The following is a 12,500-nucleotide window of genomic DNA, read 5'->3' as shown; positions in this document are numbered from 1 at the left end:
GAGAGAGAGAGAGAGAGAGAGAGAGAGAGAGAGAGAGAGAGAGAGAGAGAGAGAGAGAGAGAGATCATTACAACAGGTGACACTTGGGGTGATGGTCCTTCAGTTTGTCCATCCCTCCTCCTCCTCCTCCTCTCTTTTCTCCCACCCCAACTCCTCCTCCTCCTCCTCCTCCTCCTCCTCTTCCTCCTCTTCTTTCTCCTCTTTTGCGTCATCTTCAGTTTCCTGGTAATGACAATAAAAAAAAGTCCTCGAAAATTATTCCTCCACACTCCATATTTTCAAAGGCGACATTTTAGGACCGTCGTACCCGTATATAGACTATCGCACAATTCAAATTCATCTCAAACAACTTCAATTTTTCACTCACAGTTATACAAATATTACATCACCTATAGTCATTAAATAAACCTAAAATATCTACTGCATCATTTACGTACAGAAGCAATATCATTTTTTTCCCTGGCTCCGAAATATGCAAGGATAACTATCAATACATTAAGCAAAACAAAATCTATCAGTAGCAAAAAGTTACCACAGAACATCTATAACATAAATCCAATTAGTAACAGAACAAAATATAGTGAACACGAGACACCATAACGGCAGATTAAGTGATAGAAATGGCGTGCTAACCTAACCTTCATTACCTTTCCTTACAGAGCGCAGCGTAGCACCTTTCATTCTGCTGTGCACAACCGTCAATAACCGTATGGGGAGCAAAATAATTGTCAGTAATAGTCGCAAAAATGGTGAAATTAAGCCTTGCATCTTCATCACCTTTCCTTGATGAGACACCAGCGTCACTCTTACGTCCGTCAGCTGAGAGGCGGCGGCGGAGGCGGTGGTGGTGGTGGTGGTGGAGACGCGCAATGTACGGGCGAAAATCCTATATCCACTGAGGTAAAGCTGATCCTTGCAGCAGGTGTGGCTGCCCTGCATCGACTATCAGACTTACCACGACCAGAATGGTGGTTTGTTCAGTGTTGTAAGTGTCCCGTGGCACTGTGATGACCCTTCGCGGCACTGCTAGAGGTGGCACTGTTTATTGAGGCGGAGGCTGAACGCACACACCCACCCCTCGCCACGTCGCCAGCACACTGAAGATATATATTTGGCTTGGCTCTTTGGTCGATGTCTGACGCCCTCCCTCCTCCCCTATGGTCCCCCCTCTACCTCCGTTTTCTTTCCCTCTGCAATGCCATGAGCGTGATGGAGAGATAAGAGTTAGAAAGTGTGTGTGTGTGTGTGTGTGTGTGTGTGTGTGTGTGTGTGTGTGTGTTGTTTTCCTCCGTAGTGTTGTATTTTCTTGTATTTTGTATCGCGTCAGAACTGTCTATTGTTTGGCAGTAATCATACTTAACTAACAATGAGTGTGTGTGTGTGTGTGTGTGTGTGTGTGTGTGTGTGTGCTATATCCGGCCATACACCTCATCAACCTTCTCCTAATAACACTTAATTACAAATATCGCCATTTTAATAATAGCTTTATTGGCGCATAATTGTATTTGCCACAGGTGTTACTCGTACAATTACTGATCATTCTGTTCATCTCAGTAAAAGCGGTGGTGGCAGCAGCAGCAGCAGCAGCAGCAGCAGCAGTAGTACCAGTAGCAGTAATAGTTGTTGTAGCAATGACTCCAGTACCGTATACATTTGCTACTCTTAAAAATTGACGTTACTTGTTCTGTTCGTAAATTTCTGCAATAGTACTTTAAGTTTGTATGACAGTGACATAAGAGGACACAACAAGAAATTTCACTGTAATGTCCCCCTCCTCCCTGGAGCATTCCGCAGACACAATGAACATTTGATGTGAGGAAGAAAGAAACCCTTAACCCCTAACAGGCCCTCGCCGTCTTTGGGAAACCGCGAAAAGAGAAGATACAGTAGATATCTAGACAGGGCGATCACCAGTACTCCCGCCGGTCATTAAGTAATTTTTTACCATTAGCTTCAGAAGAGAACAATAGATTTAAATAAAATATTTTTGTATTAAAAGTCGGTGCGTTGAGAGTTTGACTCATCTCCTAAATCAATAAGTAAATAAACAAATAAATAAATAAATAAATAAATAAAAAGGCATGCCCACCCCCACGCCCATGCCAGCAATTCCTGCCAGTGATCTGAGGTTCAAGTTTCAAGGACCTTCTGCAAGAAAAACCTCCTGGAGAGCTTAAGTGACTGTTACTGTCCCCTGCAGCGGGAAGGGAAAGCTGCAGATCTCCTCTGGGAGAATCACACTGCACGGGGAAATTACTTTGAGAAAAAAAAATGTCCCTCGCGTTTAATCCTACCCGAGAGAGAGAGAGAGAGAGAGAGAGAGAGCATACAAGGATGTTGGTTAGTGATTACTCCACAGCAACGGGATCATATGATGGCGCAAAATAAATAAATACATAAATAAATAAATAGATAAATAAATAAATAAATAAATATATATATATATATATATATATATATATATATATATATATATATATATATATATATATATATATATATATATATATATATATATATATATATATATATCAAAAAATAAGGCCAAATAAAACCAAGTCAAATAAACTTAATGAAAACTTAATTATGTAATTGTACAACTGGATAAAGTAGGGCAGTGCACGTGGACTGCATGATATACAAAAACAAAGATAACACGCTGCATGAACAAAGAAGAAATTTTAAAATCTTAATTACATATATGCCCATTAAGCCTTGCTTAAGAAGGGCTGTTTGTCCTATGCCATTAATTTTAAGCAATATAATTATGTATCTAAGACGAACATAATAAAGTGTTTCAAGTGTTTAAAGCCAGATGAAGTAACATAATGGAAGTAGTGACCTCATTATTAAAAGAAAAGATATACAGGGAAAAATATCAATACATTAAGCAAAACAAAATATATCAATAGCAAAAGGTTACCACAAAGAAAAATACCCCTAAGCTCAGGTAAGGTAAAGCAGGAACAAGAACAAGACGCTCCATGGACAGCTGCCGGTGCAGACTTTCTGACCAACACCTCCCTGGGCCCCTGAGAGCCAGCAGCAATGTGCACTGCGCCTCCCACATCACTGGCTGGCTTTTATTTTCTTATGTAAGAGGGGCACTGGCCAAGGAGAACAAAAGCATGAAAAAAAGGCCCACTGAGAGTGCCGTCCCTAAAGAGAGGTCAAAAAGGCTAATCCAAAATTGGTAGATTGTCACTTCGATGAAACAGAATCCTTATTAAGCTGTTACTAGAAACATGACACCATCCCTGAGAACTCCAATTTCCAATAAAGCCTATTCATTTCCAATAAAGCCTATTAAATTCCAATAAAGCCTATTAAAAACTGTCCAGCCAAGATGCCAAAGTGAGAAATTGTTCCCAGCCAGATAGTACAATTCTTTCATGGACTCTGCTGATGAAATAAAATTATAATTAAAAAGCATGTAAAATTAATTTTTACTTTGTGGTGAACAAACACTCCCTCTGATACCTTCTCTTCACTAACACCAAAGAAATTAATAATCCAAGATTTCCCAGTCATTCCTGTTCCCATAAATGCAAAAATATGTGCAATCTCTCTATAGTCAATATACACTGTCTTTTTTCTCAGGTCTCTGTAATCACAAGTATTGTCCCCCATACACCCCATAACTGGAGACTTAATCTTCCAGTGAGACATCAGTGCCTCCACTTACTTACGTCACTTACAATCTACTATACAGTAAGCCAGAAAGTGAAAGGCACTGACCAAGAACACACACACACACACACACACACACACACACACACACCCTCTCAGAAGTTCTTTACAGTATGGTATCTCTCAAAGCAAGGTATGACACAAAGTGGAACATTACACACTGAACAGTAATAATTGGTCCCTTTCTCTTTCTGCTTCTGGGATCTGGTCTTGAGACAGACAACACAATACTGTGTCCTCTGTACCTCCTTGTTTTCTCTATCAATGCGTATTCGGATGAAGTGCCCTTTGGAAAGCCTGAATCGTAGAGGAATACTTACTTTCTCTGCCTCTGAATTTGCACTACATCCTTTAGGTTCCTTTGTCTCATTCATAAACTTCTCAAGTATCTGTTTTGTCAGCCGCTGGTGGAAGACTCGGTACTTTGACTTTGTTCCAGTCTTCATGGCAATTAGGGCATAGGTGTTCAGCACAGCCAGGTCCAGTAGGTGGAAGAACAGCTCCTTATACCACTTGAACACCCCAATCTCACCAGTGTGTGTCTGTATGTCTGCTATGCCAAATATCCTGGTGTTGTTTCTGTGGTTCACTATTGCCAGGGGCTTGCTCTTGCTTGCTGCCTGCCATTCATGGACAGTGCTCAGCAAATACACAGACTCTTGCTCCTGCCACTTCAGGGCAAGAACATTATTGGCATGGTATGCAACACTCTTTCTCCTTGTTATATCATCAAACTTTGGGCAATACTTCAGATCAGGCTTCACAACCCCACAGGCACCAACTTTCTTTGTGTAGAGGTAGTGGAACAGCTTGGGATTTGAGCACCAGTCACCCATAAATACTGTGTGTCCTTTGCCATACAGTGGTGCCAAGAGGCGTTTCACTATTGCCCCTGCAGTGCCGTGGTAGTCCTTGCAGAATCCCATTGCCACACTTGAATAGATGAGAAAATCTGTGACAAACCCTGTCTTGCAGTCACACAGGACGTATGTCTTCACCTCATAATCGTGGTTCTTGCTAGGGATGGAGAGCTTGCAATTCAGGCGGCTGCTAAACAGTATCTGACTCTCATCAATCGTAAGGTTCCTGGAGGGGATGATGCCTGCTTTGAATTTCTTCTGCAACCTGGAGAGCACAGGCCTTATTTTGGCAAGGGGATCCTTTGTATGAATATAGTTGCTTGAGAAGTGAAGCATCTTGGCAATCATATTGAAACGTGCCTCTGTCATAAACTTGGGATGGCTGGAAGAATACATTTCTTGCACTGCTGTCCAGAATTGCCTGCTGCTGCCATCCCCAATGTGTGGCCTCAGCATGCACAGTCCCAAGAATACATACAGTTCACTTGTTGTCACATCCCACCACCCATCCAAATACTGCAGGGAGGGCCTGGTGAGGTATTTGTACTGTTTGTTTGTTTCCCATGTGATCAAATCCATTAAACCTGCATCAAAGAAGTAAAGGAAGATGTCAAGCTCTGTACTGCTTTTTGTGATCTTGCCAGTGGCTGTGGCTTGACTGTTTGAGAAATTAAAGAAAAATAGGTTTGGTAAAAAGTCACCTGATTTCCAAATCCATGGTACTTCCTTAATTTTATCTGTTTTGGGGACATCATTGTGAAATGTCATATCATCATCCTCTGTGTCAATACTTGAAGAGTCACTGTCCAAGAGAGTAGCATTCATGAAACATTTTTCATTCTCCTCATGACCTATCTCCTCACACTCCTTTATCTCATCTGAGTCAGAGGAGAGAGACACCCTGTCCTCTTCAGAGCCAAGCACCACTGTGGAGTTGCTTGTGTCATCTGTGTCAGACATGACTGTTGTGGGAGAAGTGCATCCTGTCTCTAATGGGTCACTCCCTTGGACAAGACTTCCTTGGTGTGATGGTGTTCCCAAGACATGCTGGTTTGAGGCTGCAGATGCTACCCTTTCCTGCATGAGTGGGTCATCATTACAAGTAGTTACAGATAGCAGTGCAGGTTCCATGTTACTAAGATTCACACTTTTTTGTGCCAAAGGATCTTCAAGAGTTAAGATTTCAGGTTTAGCATCACTAAGATTCAGCCCCTCCTCTGCCAATAGGTCTCCAGGGGCCAGGGGTATGATTTCAGGTCCTGTGTCACCAAGATTCACCCTTTCCTGTAATAGTGGGTCCTGAGGAGGAGCCAAGGGTAATATTGCAGGTTCTGTGTCACCAAGATTCACCCTTTCTTGTAATAGTGGGTCCTGAGGAGCCAAGGGTATGATCCCAAGTTTTGCACCCCTAAGATTCACCCTTCTGTGCATTATTGGATGGTGTTCAGAAGGAGGCAGAGATAAGATTGCAGATCCTGCCTCAGTAATATACAGTCCTTCCTGCCTCAGTGTGTGATCTTCAGGAGGAGGCAAAGGTAAAATTGCACGTCCTGTGTCACTGTAGCTGCCTGAGTGTTCTGCAGGAAGAGGTAGAGGTAGGATAGCAGGTTCTGTGCCAGTAAAGTTGTCTGAGTCATCTTCTATGCTGCTTTGTGCCCAGCCATTCTCCAGGGAGCACCTGGGGATTGCAAGGGATTACAAGGTATTTTGGTATTTTATCTTGAGAATATCAGCAGGTTCTGATGAAGTTATTGGAATTTTCATGGGTGTTTTCATGATTATAGAGATGGTTTAACAAGATTTCAGCATCAGTAGAGGCAAAAACACCCACAAGAACCTGAGTAATTATTTCTGTGGTCCTTGAAAAAATGGAATGGAATGGAATGGAAGAGCAAATCTTTTAAGAATAAAGGGCCTAGGCTATTTTATTGCACTACACTGCCAAACTACACTACACTACAAAAAAGGAGAGAGGTGTAATTGATGGCTGGTAATGTCTGAAGGGAGGATATGCTTGTTGCTAGTGTGTTGTGTGTACAATTTAGATAGGCAGTGTGAAGGTGCAGGGATGGTGTAGCACAGCAGTTAACCTAGAGGTGTTCACCAGTAGTCTGTGTCACAAACCACAACAAATTATTTGCCTCCTGCACTCATACAGACATGGTAACACAGGGTGAGCAATATTCTATGCTGCTGACTGGCTATTCTCTGACTTCTTTCAGTGTCCAGCATGTTGACTTGGTCTTCCTAACAAAACACAAAGTGCAGGAAACAAGGTGTTTTGTTATAGACCATGACAAGCACTTCCTATCATTAAGTGACATGACAAGCAAATAAAAAAAAGGATCAGAGAAACTAAGAGGGAAGCTCATCACTTATCCAAGATTATCAATCACACTGAGTGGAAAATCAACGATGATTTATTCTTAAAGTCTAGATAAAGGTTTCGATATTTTCTTTATCTACAGATGTTTCAATTTGCTCATGTCTTTCTGTAAACTTAATTTCTTCTGTCTATGTTAGTCTGTTTCCAAAGTACTCAATGCCTACACATGTGTGGATATAATTGTTTCTCATCTTTTAACAATTACATCATTCTTGTCTAATATTTTCATCCCAAAGAACTGATTCTTATAAATTCTCTTGCATTTGTTTCTGTGTTAATGTGTACGGCTGACAACACAATGCTCAAAAACCACAAGGCTTGCTTACCGATGAATTCCTTGTACTCTGGTATACAAATCAGAGGTGTCTTTCTCCTCTTCCAAAGCTTCCTCTTTCACCTCTAGCTTGACCTCATCCCTTGCCTCATGCTTGACATCCACTGCTAACCATTCTGGTCTTCTCTCTGATGTACACTTTTTCTTCATGTAAGAGTTTTCATTGCCTCCCCTGTAATAAGGACAAGACACACTGTGAAAACTGTTATCTTTTTATTCCTCATTCATTAATTTCCAGTTTTATCAACTGATATGGCTGATAAGGTAAGCAGTTCTTGCCTGCTTATCAAAGAGTTATGGCTTGCTGCCATGTGCTGGTCCTGCTCTGCTTCCTCCACACCACACATAGAAAAGGAGTTTGAAGATCTTGTCCCTCTATCTTTTCCAATCTTCCTCTTGACAGAAGCTCCCCACAATGCTTCCTTAAGTATTTGTCCTGAAGGGATGCCCTGCTGGGAAAGATTCTGATTGTCTATCATTATAATGAATATAGCTATGTAACCTAATATATGAATGAAGAAGGATATTATTCCCATCTTCTAAGCTTGTGTGGACCTCTGAAAAGATCAATAATTACCATGGGAGGCACGTCAAAGTTGAGTTCATCTTTCCGAAGACTGTGCATCCTGTTCCTGATAGTGTTGATGGAACAAGGAAGTTGGTACTGTTCCTTGATCTGTTTGGCAGTGATGTAGGGGTCAGCCCTGATGGCCTCCACAATGACCCTATCCTGCAGGGAGTTGGTGAGGCGGGGACGTCCTGGCCGTGGCTTGCTTGCAACAGAAGCAGTGGATCGGTGGCGCTTCACCCAGCTCCGTACAGTGGTGTCGGAGACCCCCAGCTTCCGTGCCACCTCAGAGGCACTCAGCCCCTGGGAGTGCAAGGCGATGATGGTCCAGCGGGTCTCCACAGAAGTCTGCATGGCCTTGGTCTTCATCTTAAACCTTGACTTACTCTTTACATGGACCAATAATACCAAAAAAAGTCTGAAAGACTTTTCCAATTAAAAATATTTTCTAACAAAGGTTATTCATTACCAGCTTATTTAATAATGGTATGGAAAATTAAGAGTGGCCAGTGTTTGCATTTACATGACTTGTTTGTGAGGGCAAATTCTGAACACACTTCTACAGGTCACAGCAGAAGGATGTGTGTTCCTGGTTGCATCACTAATGTACGATCAAGATTTTTTTCTGTTCAGGCTGTTGGCCTTTGGAATTCTCTACCTTCAGAAGCATTCTCTGCCCCTTTACTTCAATCTTTTAAACTTGAAGTGGGAAATTTTCTAGCAGATTCACTCAATGAATTCTGCTAATTTGTTTTACTTTACTACATCAGATCGAACCAACCTTCTACTATTTCTTTATCAGGTTGTTCTTGTACCACTGTTAGGATGATGCAGCTGATGCTAGACTTTCAGTCTTCCAGAAGATCTCAGGGGGAACATGATTGAAACAAAATAATGACTGGTAAGTATGATGAGGACTACACAGAGGGACTGTTCAGGATGAGAGGTGACAACACCAGAGGGAACACCGGAAAGTTATTCAAGAATCATGCAAGACTCGACATAAGGAAATGGTAAATTTGCAGTTTCACCCAGTATCCCCAATAAGCATTTAGCAATAGGGTTGTGAACAGTTGGACAGTCTTCCTGAGTGGGTGGTGAATGGAGCTAATGTGATATATATGAGAGGAATTTGGATAAGCACTGGAAAAATCAAGAACAAAAATGTAATTATAAAGCACCAATTGTGGCCATCACCACACACAGCCACACACTTGATAATACTGTGGCCTCTCAATTGGAGCAACAGGTTTAAAGCTTCTTCCAGATGATCTTCTTCTTCTTGTGACCTCCCGCTTTTTATCGTTTGATAGTCTTCCTTTCCTTCAGTGTTATGCTCTGGTCCGTCCACTACTTGTAGAAGGAAAGCGGCGAGCACAGCACAGGGAACAAAACTACACATCTAACACGCCTGTACAAGGAACTCTTTCATCCACGCCTGTACTAGGAACTCTCATCACCCTCTATCTCTCTCTCTCTCTCTCTCTCTCTCTCTCCCCCCCCCCCCCTTGATGTGTCTCTTGTTATTGTTTGGTGTTGCTGGACTCTTGCTTTGTAACGGTACTCTATCATACTTCCAGCCTCTTTTTTTTTTCCTTTTTCTTTTCTTTTTTTCTTTCTTTCTTTCTTTCTATCTGCATTTTCTTCTTTGTTATATACTTTCTTTATTTTTCTCTTGCCTACTAAAATTTATAGGTTGCTTCGTAAATTTCTCCAATTTTTGTGTCAATAACTATTTTCTTCCCTATATGTGGTTGATGTAATTTTACAGTTTTCTTTTTCATTTTACTGTATGTACTTTTTTTCACATTAGACGAAAAATAAGAAAAAAAAAGAAGGTATGAGTTACGAAAAGTACATTATAGTGTCCCAAATGTTAGGTAGACCTATTATTAATAACAGTTATGCCAAATAAACACAATATCGAAAGAAATACAGCAGATGTTTCCGGAAGAAACGATAAAAAAAAGAAGTTTTTTTTATGGTTTATTGCATGACAAGATACAAACAGAAAAAGAAAACATCCGATCATTGGATCTTTTAAGAGTACAGTGACATAATATCACATAAATAAGTGCTCTTCAACCTAATATCACTTGAGAGAGAGAGAGAGAGAGAGAGAGAGAGAGAGAGAGAGAGAGAGAGAGAGAGAGAGAGAGAGAGAGAGAGAGAGAGAGAGAGAGAGAGAGAGAGAGAGAGAGAGAGAGTAAAATTTCATATACAGTCAATAAACAATATGCAAATATATAATTATTCTATTTGAGATCAATCTGGGTTAAGTGATAGTATACCAAGGAAAATCAACCTTCAGGCCATCCTTCACCTGATACACAGATTATTTTTTCTTCATCTATATGCATATGTATATGTACAGTACATAAACTAATCTAAGTGCACATACATTACATACATACATACATACATACATACATACATACATTCTTATATACATACACAAAAACAACTGAAGTAACACACACACGCACACACACACACACACACACACACACACACACACAGGATCATAAGCAAACAAACAGACAAACGAACAAACATGTTGATGAAGTTCATGAAGTTGTACACGCAGACTTTCTTGCAAACACACACACACACACACACACACACACACACACACACACACACACACACACACACGTCAAAAAAAAAAAAAAACGTACATACATGGTAGATCAAACAACAAAGTAAACACACACACACACACACACACACACACACTAAGTGGCAATTTAAGGATTAAACACCAATTATACAGCTTTTGTGACTCGTCTCTGATCAGCGCCACACACACACACACACACACACAGGATAGTTAAGCTTGTGTGAGTGTAGTGTTAACACCACATCATACCATACCACACCACACGACACCACCACAATACCACACCATACCACATTACACCACATCAACACCAGACACCACCACACCGCACCACACACCACACCATCACCACCATACTACACCACACAACACGACACCACACCACGCCACACCACCACACCATGGAATAATTGAGGCCCCAACCTGCCCAGCCCCGCCGAGCCCCTCCAAGCCCCTCCGACCCCCGCCCCGTCCTGTCTCGGGTAAGATAAGAATTTCACGTCACATATTTAGCGTAATTTCGAGGGTTTTGCAGATGTTTCCAGACTATTTAAGGGTTATTTAAAAGCTGTAGGTGGAAGAGTTGGAGGTGGAGGGAAGAGGTTGAGTGTGAGGGGGAGGGAAGAGGACGAGGTATTGAGAGATGCGAAAAAAAAAAAACTACTTCGACTCTGAAATCATTTTACTTTTTTTCTTTTTAGTGATGTTTGCATTGTCTTGATATTTAATTCATTAATAGAAAAGTATAATAACTTACAGTATATAATAAAATCTTGTCTAGCTTTTTTGTTCTCTCTGGTTAAAATAACACTTTCGTCGTTTTATAATTTTTTTTTTCTTTTAATTAGGACGCCTAGGATTATTTTAGTGTTTGATTTAAGACTTAAAAACATAAGAAATATATGAAATATATCCTAAGCAATAATATCAATAAAATCTAGTGTAACAATTCGCATTTTCAAATTCAAAATAAATCCATTGCTAGATTTGGAAAGAAAAAAATCTTTATATGGCGAGAAATTTGCGTTTTCCTTGTTTATTTGGAAAATAAATATTTTTTTTATTCAGAACATGTAACATAATCTAGTCTGGCTGTGTTTTCTTTCTTGATATATTTTTTGTGGCCCCATTCGTAAAAAATATAGGTTGTTCTGGATTTTTCTTTATTATTAGTCAGGCTGCAAATGTTATATATATATATATATATATATATATATATATATATATATATATATATATATATATATATATATATATATATATATATATATATATATATATATATATATATATATATTCCCTTTTTTCGAGGGGTCAATTTCAAAATGGATTAACGTACGTATATAAAAGCTTGACGTCATCAGTGACATCATCATATTACCGAGATGCGGGACGTCCTTCCATTCCAGGCTCTCTCCATCAATGTTCAGTGTGTTAGCTGAAGCATATGGCAGGTCAGAATATACAGAACAGTCCAGTCTGGGCGTCTTTCTTCTCGTGAATTTCAAAATTAATTCCCGTACATAAAAATAAGGGCCGAGACAAATATTTTCCCTGCCTCCCTCCCTGCTTGTACATCAATATTTAGTTAAACCTCCTTGTTTCCAGACTCAGAGATGAAGGAAAGCCATAATTAACCACGAAAATAGACAAATAACCCCCAAAATGTCCCAAATAAGACTCAAATAAAGTGCATGTTGCAGCCCCGTTCAGACCGCCCACCATGAAAACACCAGAATCCAGACCGAGACCTTCTATCCTCCGCCCGCGTCTGTTCGCCAGTATTTCTTCCAATTTCCATGCAGGTAATCCCAGGTGTTCTTCAGAATAAGATGTGTAGACTGTTATAATAGTAGAAGGAGGAGGAGGAAGAAATGAGGAATGGAGGGAGAGGAGAAGGAGGAGGAAGGAAGAATGGAGGTGGAGGATGGATGGAAAGTGATGGTAATTGTAGTAGTGGTAATAGTAGAAGGCGGAGAAGGAGGAGGAAATGAGGAATGGAGGGGGAAGAGGAGGAGGAGGAGGAGGAGGAGAAAATGAAG

General features: G+C 40.5%; 2 protein-coding genes across 4 annotated transcripts in view; both read right to left on the bottom strand.

The window, feature by feature from the left end:
• The window catches only part of LOC135092108 (popeye domain-containing protein 3-like), a 19,193-nt gene extending 9,857 nt beyond the window's left edge, over positions 1 to 9,336 (bottom strand). The window contains exon 1 of one of the 2 annotated variants that reach the window (XM_063990328.1): positions 9,053 to 9,336. The gene's annotated coding sequence lies outside the window, so the exon portion shown is untranslated. Of the gene's footprint in view, positions 1 to 955; positions 1,135 to 9,052 lie in introns of those variants that run through there. The other variant, XM_063990326.1, reaches the window with a different exon arrangement.
• On the bottom strand, positions 2,565 to 9,053 carry LOC135092107 (uncharacterized). Of its 2 annotated transcripts, none has more exons than XM_063990324.1 (4): positions 7,848 to 9,053; positions 7,550 to 7,722; positions 7,263 to 7,442; positions 2,565 to 6,228 (listed from the first exon to the last, which is right to left on the bottom strand). In XM_063990324.1, the coding sequence occupies exons 1-4, from the start codon at positions 8,205 to 8,207 to the stop codon at positions 3,786 to 3,788; spliced, it is 3,156 nt and encodes a 1,051-aa protein (XP_063846394.1). In that variant the 5' UTR covers positions 8,208 to 9,053; the 3' UTR covers positions 2,565 to 3,785. The 2 variants fall into 2 exon arrangements, with proteins under 2 accessions (XP_063846394.1, XP_063846395.1); XM_063990325.1 differs by having other exon boundaries at positions 7,550 to 7,719.
• Positions 9,337 to 12,500: the final 3,164 nt, after the last annotated feature.

The sequence above is a fragment of the Scylla paramamosain genome, chromosome 39 (genome assembly GCF_035594125.1).
Source record: "Scylla paramamosain isolate STU-SP2022 chromosome 39, ASM3559412v1, whole genome shotgun sequence".
Classification (NCBI taxonomy): Eukaryota; Metazoa; Arthropoda; class Malacostraca; order Decapoda; family Portunidae; genus Scylla; species Scylla paramamosain.
Note: the sequence above shows the minus strand (reverse complement) of the source record. Positions and strands in the feature narration are given on the sequence as shown.

Coding starts and splice junctions, on each gene's coding strand:
- LOC135092107 (XM_063990324.1), bottom strand. CDS start 8,207: ATGAAGACCAAGGCCATGCAGACTTCTGTGGAGACCCGCTGGACCATC. Junction 7,723..7,847: donor ACTTTGACGTGCCTCCCATG/GTAATTATTGAT, acceptor AATCTTTCCCAG/CAGGGCATCCCTTCAGGACA. Junction 6,229..7,262: donor AGAGTACAAGGAATTCATCG/GTAAGCAAGCCT, acceptor TGCAATCCCCAG/GTGCTCCCTGGAGAATGGCT.